A 15827-nucleotide genomic window follows, 5' to 3' on the forward strand; every position below is an offset into this window, starting at 1 on the left:
GGCATCATATTTACATGAGGTCGTCAGGAAAAAGAAACTTACACTTAACTTTGTATACGTTTTATAGACCTGGATGTGTAAAACAATTGATATGAGACGCATCGATATACTTCGGCGTCCGTTTCAGATTTGTTGAAATATACGTAAACATTAATCTATTACTTATTGTTCTACATCGCTCTACGATCAGTATACCCATATTAAGACAAATTAATTGTAAAGATCAGTTGCACATGATCTTTGAGGTTGATGTACAGACTTGACATTAAGGATGGAATATTTCTTCAAGAAGTGCCAAGACTAGTCTGAAAGGGGTCCCCATAAACCGCACGGGCTAAATATTAATAAGCGTGTGTCGGGATATGGTGTCAAATAACTTTTGATCGAAAATGTGCTTTCCTGAGTTTGGTGCTCATAATGTAGTGAATTTGCCTAAAATGGCGGGTTTAAGGAGTTTTTTAAAGAGTTAATTGAGTTTTGTGGGGGTAAAATCTCTGTATTTGGGCAACATTGTTCTGATATTATCTAATTTAATGAGGTTTGAGTTGATTGATATTTACTGAACCTAAATACCAATAAGTGTTCATGAGAACTGAAATACACTTGTAATGTACCAGTTTTAAGAGTGGGAGGAAATTTAAAAAATATGGCTCTTACAGGTGGTACGTACTCAGAAAGTTTGAATGCCCCCTGTGGCCAAATGTTACAAACTTAATGTATACACCTGTTGTAGATATACATGATGCGTGCTAGGTGTTATTCAAATGTATCAAAGTGCAACTTTCAAAACTTTCTTTTCTTTATTGATCACAACATGTGTGACATTACATTGTGAATTCGGCAAGTTGTGTAAAACATATTAGGCTGCGATTATTTTGTTTTTTCAATTTCGTAAATTAATTTCGAGTATTTCTAAAGGTCTTAGATGGAACATGTAATTCCATACATTATGCGTGCTTTGTGCGATTTAAATGTATCAAAACGCAACTTTCAAAACTGCATTGTGTTCTTAAGTAACAGAGCAATGAACCATTGTGACTGAAAATGTAAATTGAGCAGGTGTGTAAAACAATATAGGGCACCATTGTTTTTCATTTCATTAAAGCTTTTTGAGTATTTTTAAAAAGTCCTAGGTGAGAACTTATAATCCCATGTGTTGCATACACACATTTTACTGACCTTGCACAATGATTCCAGTTAACGTATAGTTGTGCAACAGCTCAATTTTGATCCATCGGTTGTTATCAGCTAAATCAGCAACCCATCTGTCATTGTAGTTCAATCTTGCATAACTGTGGGAAAATTCATAGAAAGTAGAGGTCCAAGCAGTAGGCAGGTTTTCAACCAGCCCCATGCAAGGGCAGTCGACACACTTTTGCCGTGAGCCGTCTCGACACACCAGAGCCGGAATGCATGAATCTCGGGACATGAATGCCTCTTTCTACGACGGCTAAAACAACATCTTCACGTACTGCGTACATCCGGGAATGATGTTCTGACTGGTCATGCTGGTTAATTAAATCACCTCATTAAAGATAAGCACCTCATTTAAATCCTTTAAAATACGCGTAGTTTGATTCTTTTTAAAGAGTGTGAGCGTCGGCAAATGCTAAGCTTCCTTACATGAGTGTGACTTGGGCAGGGCCGGATTTACCTTTTGGGGGCCCTGAGCCAGGCCCAAATTTGGAGGCCCCAAACTCCTTGTGAGTAAGGCATGTACAATGAAGTGGTCAGGGGGCCTAAGTTAGACAGTGGCGGCAGAAGCAAATACAATATTTTGTTCCGATTTTACTAGACATTGGCGCGCGAACGAACGCCCCAAAAATGTCAATTTCAGACAATTTTAGCACTAAATAAAGGTGAAATATGTTACGTAAAGGGCCAGTGATCGCAAGATTTTGCAATTTTACCATATTTTGGTCTAAAACATGGTATTTTCGGGCTAAAAAAGAACATGCCCATATAAATATTTTGCTCATCTGGCCCAATGGTAAATCCTGCCCTAGTCAAATCCCCATGGGTTATTTAAAAATCCTCTACTGCGATATAAAGCGATATTAGACATACCTTGCTCTTGCAGAGGGATAACTTGACGACACTGTGATTTGACTGTCAGCGATATCATCATTCTCCATACCAAGTGGCGACCGACACTCTGTTCAAAAACAGAATTTGAAATTGTAATCATTTTCTACATGTAGGTGCTAACACATAATGGGCTAGAGGGCATCACCAGATCAAATATGATTAAATATGACTGTGTCCAATGCAGTGGCTAGCCAGAGGGTGTGGCAAATGGGGAAGGAAAAAAACAACTTTAAATGCGGCAAACTTCAACGAAAAGATATGGGCTAAAAAGTACAACAAAAAGAAGACCTAAAAACCTTAAGACCTTTCACAGGTGGATCAGCTTCCCTTTTCCCCTAGCTACGCCATTGGTTCATTAAAACTGGCAGATGTCACGTTTTAAAAGAGACTGTGGCTAGTTTTGGTTCTAACCAGTCTGCGATTTAACTTCACAGTGGCTTATTTTCTTTTTGACATTGGGGATGGAAGTCGGGTATAATTCATTGATATAGTGGCATTCGCAGCATATCATAAGTTAGAGGGGGCAGTCTCCCGATCTCGCGATTGACTTCACCCAATATTGGTCAAAATACGAACAAGAATAACACACACTCAGAAGTAAAACACTGACAAATAAGCAGCCAGACAAGCACAGAACACATGACGAAAAAGTGTTAAGATTTAATAACGTTATTATTCGCCATAGAAGTGATGATGTAACAACCAATATATTAATACAATATTTGAATATATCGCACAGCACTACAAACAGGTTGCACTTTTGGCCTGTGTATATCTGCAATCATAGATTGAATATATTACCGATTTTTTCAAAGATACTAATCTTACAGGTGACTTGATCAGCATGATATGAATATTCTATAGAATCCAGATCTTTATTCCTGTTCTTTGACATATATGGTTCAATACATAGGTACCGCGTGAACGTATTGCAGGGCGATATATTCAAACAATTGTATTCATCTATTGCTATGGTAGTTAACCCCATTACATCATCACTTCTACGGCGAAAACAGACATGATAAAACGTATGGAATACTTCTTTACGTGGTGTCAAGACAAGTCTGAAAGGGGTCTGCATTAACCGCACGGGCTAAATATTTCGTCGGTGCTCATAATGTAGTGAATTTGCCAAAATATGGCGGATTTAAGGAAACTAAATTTGAGTTTTGTGGAGTAAAATTTCTGTATTTGGGTACCATTGTTCTGATTATCTAATTTATTGAGGTTTGATATTTACTGGATCTATATACCAAGCAGTGTTCGTTAGATCTGAAATGCACCTGTAATGTATTAGTTTTGAAAGTGGGAGTAGCTTTAAAAATATGGTTTAAAAGTGTACGTACACAGAAAATTTGATTGGCCCCCTGAGGCCAAATATTATAAACTTACTGCACACAAAGAAACAGCGGGAGTTCATTGGACAACCAGAAATACGCGCAGTTGTTGTTTTTTTTTACCGTAAGTTGACAACATTGACCTCAGGGGCCATTCAAATTTTCTGAGTACGTACCACTTTTAAGAGCCATAATTTTAACATGTTTAAGTTTTTTTCCAAAAATGGTATATACATTGCAAAAGCATTTCAGCTCTGACGAATGCCAAATGACGAATGCCAAATTGCTGAAGAAGTTTAGGAAATATCACCTCAAACCCCAATAAAATTGATACTAACAGAACAATGTCGCATAAAGTCCGAAATTGTGTCCCCCACAAAGCTCAAATTTAATCTCCATACATCCGCTATTTTAGGCAAATTCGTTACAATGTAAACTCGTGGAAAGCACATTGTCTATCAAACAATTAATTTACACCATCTCCCGACATACCCCAATTAATATTATGCAGATCCCTTGCAGACTAGTCTTGGAATTTTGCGAATAATTATGCCATGTCAAGTATGTAATAAGCAAGCAAACCTATAATTTGTATCGCAAACGTCTCAGTCTCCACATTACCAGATGGATCAACCGCCATGTATGTCACCAGTGTAACCCCGAGAGGAAACATGTCACCTGTGCCATTACTTGATGTGAGTGTTACAACTCCAGAATTGTCTGTAGCGTGCAGCTCTATCCAAGTTATCGGTTCATTTGGGTGTCCACTTAACTTTGTTATGTTATCAGGCATACCAAGTAGTATTGGATTCTCAACATCTAAAATAAAATGGTCAGAACGGACAACATCCTAATTTGTATATTGTACCAAATACAGATCCAAGAAGCAGCCATTAATATCTAAATCTAAAACGCATTAACATACTATACTTGCTATTTAACGTCATCGCCATATATAACCCCTAACTTAATCAGCACCGACGCCTGTAAAGCCTTAATGTACGATCTTTGAATGAATTTGGTATATTTGTATTTGATATAATAATATGTTTACACATGTCCCGATTAACTTGGATCAGCCATATTCATTGTCGTTGTTGGAAAACAGATACATAAAGTATATTTTCTTTCATTTTGCATAATTATTTCGGCTTCAAATGCAGACTTGTAACAAGTCGTGACTCCGGACTTGACTTTTCATAAATATAATGATTCCAATTTTACAATTTCCCACAGAAATATCGACTACCAAAATTCTTAGGAATGACTCGAGTCTACCATGAAATGACTCGATTCGTCACAACATTGTTTGTAAAGAACAAAACAGTACATCGTTTTGTTGCTGTAAAAAACTGACCATGGTTGAAGAAGTGTTGCGTTGTCAAATCAAAGTATTATGCTTAAAGGATTTGTTCTGTACAACATATTTTGCCTATCTGCTCCAAGTCAAATTGATCACAGTACCTCTTGCTTATTTTATAACAATTGTAAATATCCATCTATGAAGCGCCACTTACAATCCCCAGCGGTTTGTTTTTAGCTTCAAAACCTATAATTTGCCCCAATACCAATCAAAAATGTTGAAAGTTTAGTTCATCAAGCCCTATTTTGCCTCAAACCAGTTCTTAGTTCTCAAAGTTCGGCGCTCCGCGCTACCAAAATTTCAGTTGAGTCCCCCCCGGCAGGAAGGTAGAGAGAAAGTTAAATCTTACCCCGAATAACAACACTAAACGAGCAACTGTTGTTATTTCCAAACCCATCTAAAGCCATGCATGTGACAAGCGTTTGTCCAATAGGGAAATTAGTTGCCGATGGCGGATTGCATATTACTGTGGGTTTGCAGTCGGAATTATCCGTAGCCACTGGATCTTCCCATATAACCATGGCGGTTGGTTCGCCAGATTCTGTGTTAGCTATTTGATCTGTAGGGCAGGACTCCAACTCGGGTTCTTCGTTGTCTGTTGATTAATTAATAACCAAATAATTATGATTGTAATTGACTTGGATGTTGCATACTGATCTTTAACCTACACCGTATGTGTTTATTATATCAAAGCATCTTCGGAACGAATGAACAAAAAGACAAATGAATAAAATAAAGGCAACAACAAGAACCAAGAACTCTTACCATTGACATCAACCGAAAATAAGCAACAGCCAAGAATCTCCAGTCTCAAGGGACAATACTGACCACCGTCTTTACATGTCTTGGGTTCCACCTGTATTATGCTGCTATAGATCGGATCGTCAAACATGATATAAACTGGGGTGTGTCCATCGGTGCTGGCTTGGAAAATCTGAAAAGAAGCCAATATTTTAGGTGTATTATTATGATAGGCTAAACGAGAATATTGTGCAATAATTTTGTGGTCGGGATGTAAGATACTTTGAAACGAATGAGAAGGGGTCCTTTTACATCCGAGTCAACCAACCGTCACTCAACGTCGATGGGACAGCTACAAGTTACCAAGAGTTTACGATCAGGTTTTTTTCAGGTGGTGTATGACGTGCAGTCCCTAAATTCAGTAAATTTACATCGTCAACCGTGTAATTGAATGGGATTATTTTGAAATTTTAAAAACGCTTGAAATATCACAAACCAAAATAGACCTATGTTGATAAATAATATAAATAAAAGCTAAAACCGTTGGGGTTCGATAATGAACACCACAAAACTAACTGAGTATATGGAAAATGCCATACGGTTGGCGGTTTGCCGGCTCGATCATGTCATCCGCCGCCTGGTTTTTTTGTAAAGTGTCTAAAAGGTCACTAACTTGTGTTGCCTGTCTCCTGGTCAAGGTCAGAGTTCTAACAAAATATGCGAGGTACGTGTAAGGACGCAATTTTCCATCAATTGATCAATAACTTAATGGTATCTGATGCGATCTTTTACCACGAAGAGCACACCTGACTAGATTGATTTGGTAGCGCCTAGACACTGATTTGGTAACACATCGTGAAGTAAGCTGGAATTATTATTTTATGCTGTTGCAGAGGAGTCCTTTTAAAAATGAATGAACCCCGACACCTTAAACATGTTAAGTAGAATACAAGTGGATTATTTTACCTGTGGTTGTCCCTGCTCATCATTGATATTCACGAAGGTGCCAGATCCAGGCGGCATCTCATAACTTATAGATAAAGTTTTGACCCAACTAAACCAACCTTAAAGACATAGATTTAAGGTGTAAAATTAATGACGAGACACGCAGTGATATAATGCAGGCGTCCGATTGAGATTTGTTGAAAAGTACGTATAAAAATGTTACCCATATGTTCTACAATGGTCTGCGATAATCCACGTATGGAATCGGTATGGCCATATTAATACAAAATAATTGCAAAGACCATCGGTTGCACAAGGATTAGGAATGGAATACTTCTTCATGAAGTGCTACGATTCGTCTGAAAGGGGTTTACATAAACCACACGGGCTAAATATTAATTGGGGTGTTTCGGGAGAATGGTGTCAACTTATTTTGATAGAAAATATGCTTTCCACGAGTTTATATTATGGTACTAATAATGTAGTGAATTATAAAGTTGTAATATTCCACAGACTTTAGAATAGTAATTCCTTTGAGGGGTATATCAATGATTTCTCAAATTGCACAAATAAAAGGTACGAATTCTTCATTTGACTATAAAATAAACATTCTGGGAATCCTACCAAAAAAAATGTTTAAAGACTGGGGTATGAACGTTTTGACAATATTTTTGGTGGGACATTATTAGTTATCCCCAAACCAGTGATATTTTTCGTATTACATGAACACACAGTGGGTAACGATTTATCATTCAGTAGACATGAATATTGCATAAAAAATAATACAAAAAGACCACACTTACCAATCTTCTATAGCTCGAATGTTCAATAGTTGAAATTTTTGATGATGTATCGCAGGCTATTTCACTTCCAAATGTCCAAAACTTTCAAGGTTTTTCTCGTAGTTCTGTTATGAATTCAATAACTATTACAGTTAACTCTTGAACTCCAAATGCAACAAGCTGCAACAGCAGCAAACGTTAACGGCTAATTGTCTCAACATCAAATTCCAATTTAAACACGAACGTATACAGTTTCAGTCACTTTCTGAAGTCAAATTACTGCTGATTCTGCGGGTGCACATTTATTACAACATTGTGTATTGTACATCCACTGAATAGGCATACCATGCTGTCGTAGTGATATGGCGATTCAAATGCTGCTGCATTAAAACCTGCTCATCTCTTTCTGTGTTACGTGTATGAATGGTAAGCTGTGACTCTTCAACGTGTTCAAAGTGAGGATCATATTGCAGATCTCGTATGACACAGATCAATGTCAATTGGCTGCAATTGAGCAACAGCATGGGCAGGTGATGATTGATGTAGGCCTATACCAGGGCTAGACCTAGGCGATACATAAGCCGCTGGATTATTCGGGGGCAACAATAATGTTCTTGCGTAGGCCTACTTTGAAGCCCATCAGTCATGTCAGTACTAGTAAACACATCTAGGCCCAAATCAAGTAGATCCTGCGCATTGACAGTTTGTATTGGATAAGTGGCTGGAGGCCTTGAACAAGTTGAAGGTGCTTTTGTATGATCATGTTGGCTTAGGCTTATTATACCTGTTACGCTTAATTGTAGCAGTCGAACTACTACAGGGTACACTGGGTATATCTTGTTGGTTTGGCTTTGACACTTTCACTCAGCGTTGTACCCATGTGTTTCTTCTCGTCTTCAGTCACTCGTTGATATATTGCCAAACTATTTACGGACCTATGATCTGTTACTTCTTTTATCTGTGATGCAAACGCCTTTCTGGTGAGAATACTCGGTGCATTGACTCGTATTGAATGGTTTGTATACACTCGTGAGAGGTGATGCTTTGTGCTCAAATCCTTTACTGCGCTGGTCTTAGGCCTAGCCCAAAGGCATCACATCGGATGAAGATGCTGCGTGTACAAAATAAATGATGTCACCGGACACTTGCTGTCACCTTTCTTTTCAGGCATTATTCCTGTGTGGCTTTCTCGACACCCACCCAGATGATTCTATCCCATCAGTAGCGTTGTAAATATAACGATCATATCAAACTGCACTCTTTCTTGCAGCCCTACTTTTTGCAGATCATACTGATTTATTTCTGGGTAATGTTCAACGTTTCCTTTCCTTTCATCTTTAAGTTCACGCAACGCACCTTTATACGCCTCTGTGGATGAACGAAACTCCTTGTCTTTCACTATGTCGTATGTTTTGCAGTGCGGTGGAGCATGGAGATACCTGTTGAGGCAGTGCCTCATCTCTGTGCCTGAGATTGTCCAGAGTACTGGCCTTGTACTTGATGCCTTTGAGATCGCGAGCACCATACCAAAATCCTTGTAAATATTTATCCAGTTTATCAACGTTGAAGCTTTCAAAGTCAGAGCTGGCCTGGCATTCATCTACTTCTAACCAGTATGCCCGAACTGCCCGTGCAGCCTTTTCATTTGCTCGTTTTATGTGGGGATGCTGGTTTCAAGCTTAGCTTCAAGTTCTTCTTTAGAGAATTTTACAAATCTAGCCATGATTGCAGACAACACATCTTGACGAAACCGGTGAAACAAAGCAGCAGCACACGGAGCTAAGTTAACAACATCGTGAAAACCGTCTCTTTCACATACCCAACCAATACGCTGCATATTAAAAACCGCATAATATAGAATACGCGCATATCACGATGATAAAGAGCTGTATGACACAACTATATAATATACAGCAAAAAACAAACCTGAGCAATACGAAATATTATTATTTGGTTATTGATGAAAGGAAATGTCGTTATTCATTTCTACTGAATGATACAAGAGCACATCAGACATATCGAATTGCATTCTGAATACGGAGAATGTCCTTCTGATGTCAACTAATTTTCAAATTTTGAAATTCGCGATATAATACACATTTTATGAGAAATGATTAAAATTTGATTAATTAATTTTGATATTGAATAATCCTCCAGTAAACTGTCTAAATCTATTAATATGTACTTAAAGTGTATGTATTTTTTCCCAAAAAAAAAAAAAAAAATAGGTCTTTTGGGGAAAAAATTTATATCTTCAATATTAAAAGCTCATACCAGCTACATACAGTTTAAGTTCATATCATTAGATTTAGAATGTTTACTTCGAGGACTGTTAAATATCAAAACTATGAATAATATTAAATTTTAATAATTTGTCATAAAATGTGTATTATTTAAAAAGAATCAAAATTATTTGATATCAGAAGGAATGTCTCCGTATTCATACTTCAATTCGATTAGACTATGCCATAGTCGAATTTTATTAAAAATATGTTATTATTAGTCATGATGAAACCATTTCGTTGAACTCAAAATTATACTGATGATGTTTATTAAAATTAAAGTATTCAATAGTAAAATGGTCATAAAGAGTTAAAAATATCAGATAATTAGTGACAATAAAAGTAACTGAATGCAACATTATCTTGCATAATTATAATGGCTCACTTTAATACTGAACAATTCTGATTTTGGAATCTACCAGTTTATTGATAGCGAACCCCGAAAATCCGACTATGGACTTTGAATTTTAAGCAGAACTTTACCTTGTTTATACAGTCCATTAACCACAAGTACTAAGCATGGTATATACAAGACGCGTTAGATGTTTGATGAGAGATTAACTTTCGCGTCAACACAAAAGCGCCGCAAATACCACAGATAGTTGTGTACGGTGTAGTTAATGGTAATGGCGCGGGCCCGGAAGATTTAAACAATAGCGAGATATGGGCGACCAATCACAAGGCAGATCCATTTAAAGATGCATTACATCATGGCCAATTTTAGTTAGGCCAGAAATTGGAAAATGGGATATGGAAAATAGAAATGGGAAAAATAGAGTCCCGTGTTTAAAATCTTAACCGCAAGGCAAAGTCCGTAGTCCACTTGGGAAGCTAACAAATAGAGGGAGGCGGTGACTGAAAAGATCAGATACAGATGTGAACCCCGGGGAGGGGGGGGGGTCAGTCCCATTGTGGCCTGTACACCATCCGCGATAATCGACTTTTGAAAAGCACCCTAAACAAGGATTTAACCCTTGACTAAAACAATACCCTAAACAGGGATTTTATTCCTTGCATCAAATTTCATACCCTAAATTTCAGCAATTGCAATTTTGCTACCCTTTTTCCCAATATTTCATGTTTTTGACACCCTTAACGCGTTACGCGCGTATCGTGCTTACCCACGAAAAACTACCTTTGACGCGTTTTCATTATCGCGGATGGTGTACAGGCCACAATGGGAGTGCCCCCCCCCCCCCGGACCAAAATAAATACAAACATTCCCAAGATAATGTCGCTATGCATGACGTCATAATGCGAGGGCGCCCATGCAAATTTGGGAAATTCTGGCTATGTAGAAAAGTATAGGCAAACATAATTTTCGGCTAGAAATTCTACAGAAAATGCGGATTTTAACGGAATTTCCTCCTAAATATAAAAAAGAAATGACTATTTTGACCTAACTAACAAGTAGAAAGTCAGTAGCTCTTGGAAAAATTTCACAAGAGCAAAATGAAAATCATCCGGGGCTCCCCCCCCCATCTTCGATAACCGCTCCTTCCCCCGGGTAGGTGCTGCGGTAAAATTGTTATCACTAAAAAGAGTGTAAAGGATGGATGTACGATTAGTTTAGGTGTGTGGTTTTTTATGACGGATAAACCCCTCCCCGCCCCTCATAGGTCTAGAGTTAATGATTTGAAATGCTTTCTGATTTTTTGGTTAAAATATTTCAAAATTCATCGCATGCCCATTGTCTCTTGAGTGCCTTTCTGCCATTTTAAGGTAGTTACAGTTTGGGGCGATACATTATGTACATTAAGTCAACTTAACTTAGGCTGACATTTTGGTCATTAGTTATTAAACTCATCTACTTTGATCTGGTATGAACTGTGAGAGTATCGAATAATAGGAAAATTCTGCACGATCTTGCCATTTTTATATTGAAAAATATTCAATACAGATAACAATAGTCCTGTTAAAGTACAAGGAGCTGATCTTTTAGTTCAACATCTCGAAAATATTTCTCGTGATGATCCTACGCTGATATTGGCAAAGCGATATTTTTGCTGATAAGTGTACACTTTTCTGGTACGGCTTTTTTTTCTCAAATGATCGTACTATAACGTGTTTTTTTTTTTCAAACGTACATGAACTTCGACGTGAAGCTCCAGAAATTTAGAATTCTTTTTGTTGGGGGGTGGGGATGACTTAGAACTTTCAATCTCATGCGTTAGACACAAAACGCTGCGCGCACGCTTAAGTTACCTTGCACAATGATTCCAGTTAACGTGTAGTTGTGCAAAAGATCGATTTTGATCCATCGGTTGTTATCGTTTATATCAGGTCCCCATCTATTAGTGTAGTTCAATCTTGCATATCTGTGGAAAATTGAGAAAAAAGTTGAGGACCCTGTAGACATTGTTCCAACCAACACCCATTGCAGACAGCCGTGTGCCGTGTCGACACGCTTTTGGCACGTTTGTTGTGAGCCTTGCCGATACACCAGAATGGAAATGCATAAATCCCATGACGACGATTAAAAACAATACTGTTGCACATAGCGTATACGGGGAGGTGTGTTCTGGATCAATGCAACTGCTTCATTAATTACCAGGTTCTCATTGAAATCCACTAAACTAGCCGCCTAGGTTATGTTGGGCGCGAGCGCGGCAAATGTTCCCCTACTCCAAGATAAATCGATATTAGACATACCTGGCGAGTTTACCGGTATCACTTGACGACACCGTGATTTGGCTGTCAGCGATGTCACCACTCTCCATACCAAGGGACGACCTACAGCCTGTTCAAAAGCAGAATTGATAAATTTGTAATCATCGTCTACATGTAGGGCCTAACACATATAATGGTCTATAGGCCATCGTCAGATCAAATATGACTTTGTCCATTACAGTGGCTAGCCAGAGGGGTCGCAAATGGGGAAGAGGTAAAACAACTTTAAATGCGGCAAATGAAAATGTTCAGATATGAGCTAAAAATTACAATAAAAGAAGAATTAAAATCTTAAGACGTCTCACAGGTGGGTCAGCTTCCCTTTGCCCCCTGACTACGCCATTGGTCAATTAAAACTGGCAGATGGCTAGTTTTGATTCTAACCAGTCTGCGGTTTAACTTCACAGTGGTGTAGATTATTTTCTTTTTGACATTGGGGATGGAAGTCGGGTATAATTCATTAATATAGTGGCATTCGCAGCATTTCCCGACTGACTTCACCTAATATTGGGCAAAACAAGAATAAGAATAACAAACGCTCAGGAGGAAAACACGGACAAATAATCCACAAACAAAAGCACGAAAAAAATGTTAAAATTTACAAACGTGATTATTCGTTATAGAAGTGATGATGTAACAGGATTAACTACCATAGCAATAGATTAATACAGTTTTTGAATATATCGCCCTGCACTCCAAGCAGGTTGCACTCTTCCTGTGTATGTCTGCAATCATAGATTGAATACAATACCACTCTTTTCAAAGATACTAATCTTACTGGTGCCAGTGATGGATATTCTATAGAATCCAGATCTTTACCCCAGTTCTTTGACATCTAAGGTTCAATACACAGGTACCGCGTGAACGTTGTAGTGAAGGGCGATATATTCTAAAACATTGTAATAATCTATTGCTATGGTAGTTGATCCTGTTACATCATCACTTCTACGGCGAATACAGACTTGATAACAAGTATGGAATATTTGTTTACGAAGTGCCAAGACGAGACGGGGTCTGCAATAACCGCACGGGCTAAATATTTCGTCGGTGCTCATAATGTAGTGAATTTGCCGAATATGGCAGATTTATGGTAGAAAACCCCTGAAAAATGTTCTTTCTTTACTTTAAGTCAAATTATTTTCATTCTTTAAAAATTAAGCGATATCACTCAATTAGACATACATTATGCAAGTATGGTATCCAATATGGCCGCCGGAAGGGCGAACATGAGACATAGTGTAAACCCATGAAAGCACAGTGTCTATTAAACAATTGTTTTACACCATCTCCCGACACACTCCAATTTTAATTATGCAGACACCCTTCCAGAGTAGTCTTCGGAGTTTGCAAAAATATTCCATACTTAATGTCAAGTTTGTAAATAAGCATGCAAACCTATAAGTTCTATCGCAAACGTCCCAGTATCCATATTACCAAACGGGTCAACGGCCGTGTATGTCACCAGTGTAACCCCTAGAGGAAACGTGTCACCTGTACCATGACTTGATGTGAGTGTTACGATTCCAGAATTGTCTGTAGCGTGCGGTTCTATCCAAGTTATCGGTTCATTTGGGTGGCCACTTAACTTTGCTATGTTATCAGGCATACCAAATAGTATTGGATTCTCAACATCTAAAAAGGACAGAAGGGTGAAAAACATCCTAATTTGCATATTGTACCAAATAAGGATCCCGGAAGCAGCCATTAATATCTGAATTAAATCAATCATCTAATATTATACTATACTTGCGATTTAACGTCATCGACATATATTACCGCATCCTAATTTTATCGACTTACTATTGATCAATGCATTTAATAATTAAAAAATAAATGTAGATATTTATATAGCGCTTTATGCAGTAAACAGCCTAAAAGCGCTTTACATTTATTCCGTTGTCATTAGAATATGTCGGAACCACGTTTGCAGCCTACAAGTGGCGCAGGGTCCATCAGTACAACGACGGTGACTATCCCTGACAGCTTCCCATTGCACCTGGGTGGGGTGAGGCAAGCTAGGCAAAGTGCCTTGCCCATTGCCCAAGGGCACAACACGGTGGTGGGACGTGGAATCGAACCCACTCACATCAAACAAGCTCTCAGATTATGAGTCCAATGCCGTAACCACTGAGCCACCGTGCCCTTAATCTTCATGTTTTGTGTTTATTATATCAAGGCAATTTTTGAACGAATGGGCGAAAAGAAAAACACAAGAAAATCAAATCAAAGCAACCACGAATCTCTTACCATTGACATCCGCGTAAAATGAGCAACTATTGACATTCCTGAATCCATCCACAGCTGTGCACGTTACATTAGTTATCCCGATAACAAAGCCATGTCCCGATGCCGGATCACACATAACTGTAGTGCTAACATCGGAGTTATCGGTAGCTATAGGCCCTTGCCAAACCACCATTGCGGTCGGTTGACCTGGATCTGTGTTTGTTGTTTGGTTTGCAGGACAGGATGCCAAAACAGGGTCTTCATTGTCTGGCGATGAACAATATAGCATACATAAAAACTGAAAATCGTGATTATTAAAGTGATTCAAAAGATGTTTGTCATTCCATCATTTCTTTCTTAATTTGCCAGATGAAAGTTGTATCTTTATACTTATGCTCTTAAGATTGCGATATCGAGGATGGAGGCAGTAAAGCAGCATCGCTCGAGGCAAGACCTTTAAATACCAAAATACTATAAGCTTTGATGGTTATAATCGTTTTATCGGAAGTCCGTTTCTGTGATTGAGCAAATAATCTTTATTCGTTCAATCGTATACAAGAAAGTCGAGAGGAAAGTTAAAATCTTACCCTGAATAACGACATTAAACGAGCAGCTGTTGTTATTTCCATATCCATCAAAAGCAATGCACGTGACCAGCGTTTGCCCAATAGTGAAATTAGTTGCCGATGGCGGATCGCATATTAGTGTGGGGCTGCTGCCGGAGTTATCAGTAGCCACTGGATCTTCAAATATAACCATAGCGGTTGGTTTGCCAAAATCGGTGTCAGCTACTTGATCTGTAAGGCAAAACTCCATCGCAGGATCTTCATTGTCTGTTAAAAGATTAAACTCCAAAGTTGATTGCATTTGACATGGCTGGTGTGACTTATTATTGATCAAAGCATTTAATCTTCATGGTTTGTGTTTATTTCCCAGGCAATTTTGGAACGAATGGTAAAAAAAATACATACAAATCTCTTACCCTTGACATCCACGTAAAATGAGCAATTGTTGACATTCCCGAATCCATCCACAGCTGTGCACGTTACATTAGTTATCCCGATAACAAAGTCAGTTCCCGAGGCCGGATCACACATAACTGTAGGGCTAACATCGGAGTTATCGGTAGCAATAGGCCCTTGCCATACAATCATTGCGGTTGGTTGAGCTGGATCTGTGTTGGTTGTTTGGTTTTTAGGGCAGGACGCCAAAACAGGGTCTTCATTGTCTGATGATAAACAACAAATAATCGTGCTTATTAAAGTGATTAAAAATATTTTCATTCCATCATTTCATTTATTTTGTTTACCAGAAGAAACCTATTATCTGTATTACCTGTATGGGCTCTGAAGATTGCGATATCGGTGATGGAAACTGGGACACAGCATCACCT

At 38.3% G+C, this 15827-nt stretch overlaps 1 protein-coding gene and 1 long non-coding RNA gene across 2 annotated transcripts; both read right to left on the minus strand.

Moving 5' to 3' along the window:
* Nucleotides 1–1191: 1191 nt before the first annotated feature.
* On the minus strand, nt 1192–4070 carry LOC140162355 (uncharacterized). The gene is made up of 3 exons (XR_011860252.1): nt 4008–4070; nt 2068–2155; nt 1192–1292 (listed from the first exon to the last, which is right to left on the minus strand). It is a non-coding gene; the product is annotated as an uncharacterized lncRNA (long non-coding RNA).
* A 9507-nt stretch (nt 4071–13577) lies between these two features.
* LOC140162037 (hyalin-like) lies at nt 13578–15250 on the minus strand. The gene is made up of 3 exons (XM_072185327.1): nt 15022–15250; nt 14456–14701; nt 13578–13840 (listed from the first exon to the last, which is right to left on the minus strand). The coding sequence occupies exons 1-3, from the start codon at nt 15248–15250 to the stop codon at nt 13578–13580; spliced, it is 738 nt and encodes a 245-aa protein (XP_072041428.1).
* Between the last annotated feature and the right edge of the window lie 577 nt (nt 15251–15827).

Source organism: Amphiura filiformis, chromosome 10 (assembly GCF_039555335.1).
Source record: "Amphiura filiformis chromosome 10, Afil_fr2py, whole genome shotgun sequence".
Lineage (NCBI taxonomy): Eukaryota > Metazoa > Echinodermata > Ophiuroidea > Amphilepidida > Amphiuridae > Amphiura > Amphiura filiformis.

Excerpts from the sequence above, each read along its gene's own strand:
- LOC140162037 (XM_072185327.1), bottom strand. The coding sequence starts at position 15,250 with ATGGAGTTTTGCCTTACAGATCAAGTAGCTGACACCGATTTTGGCAAA. Across the intron at positions 14,702-15,021 it reads GTTTAATGTCGTTATTCAGG|ACAATGAAGACCCTGTTTTG; the intron begins GTAAGATTTTAA and ends GTTCATCGCCAG. Across the intron at positions 13,841-14,455 it reads ATTTTACGCGGATGTCAATG|ATGTTGAGAATCCAATACTA; the intron begins GTAAGAGATTCG and ends TGTCCTTTTTAG.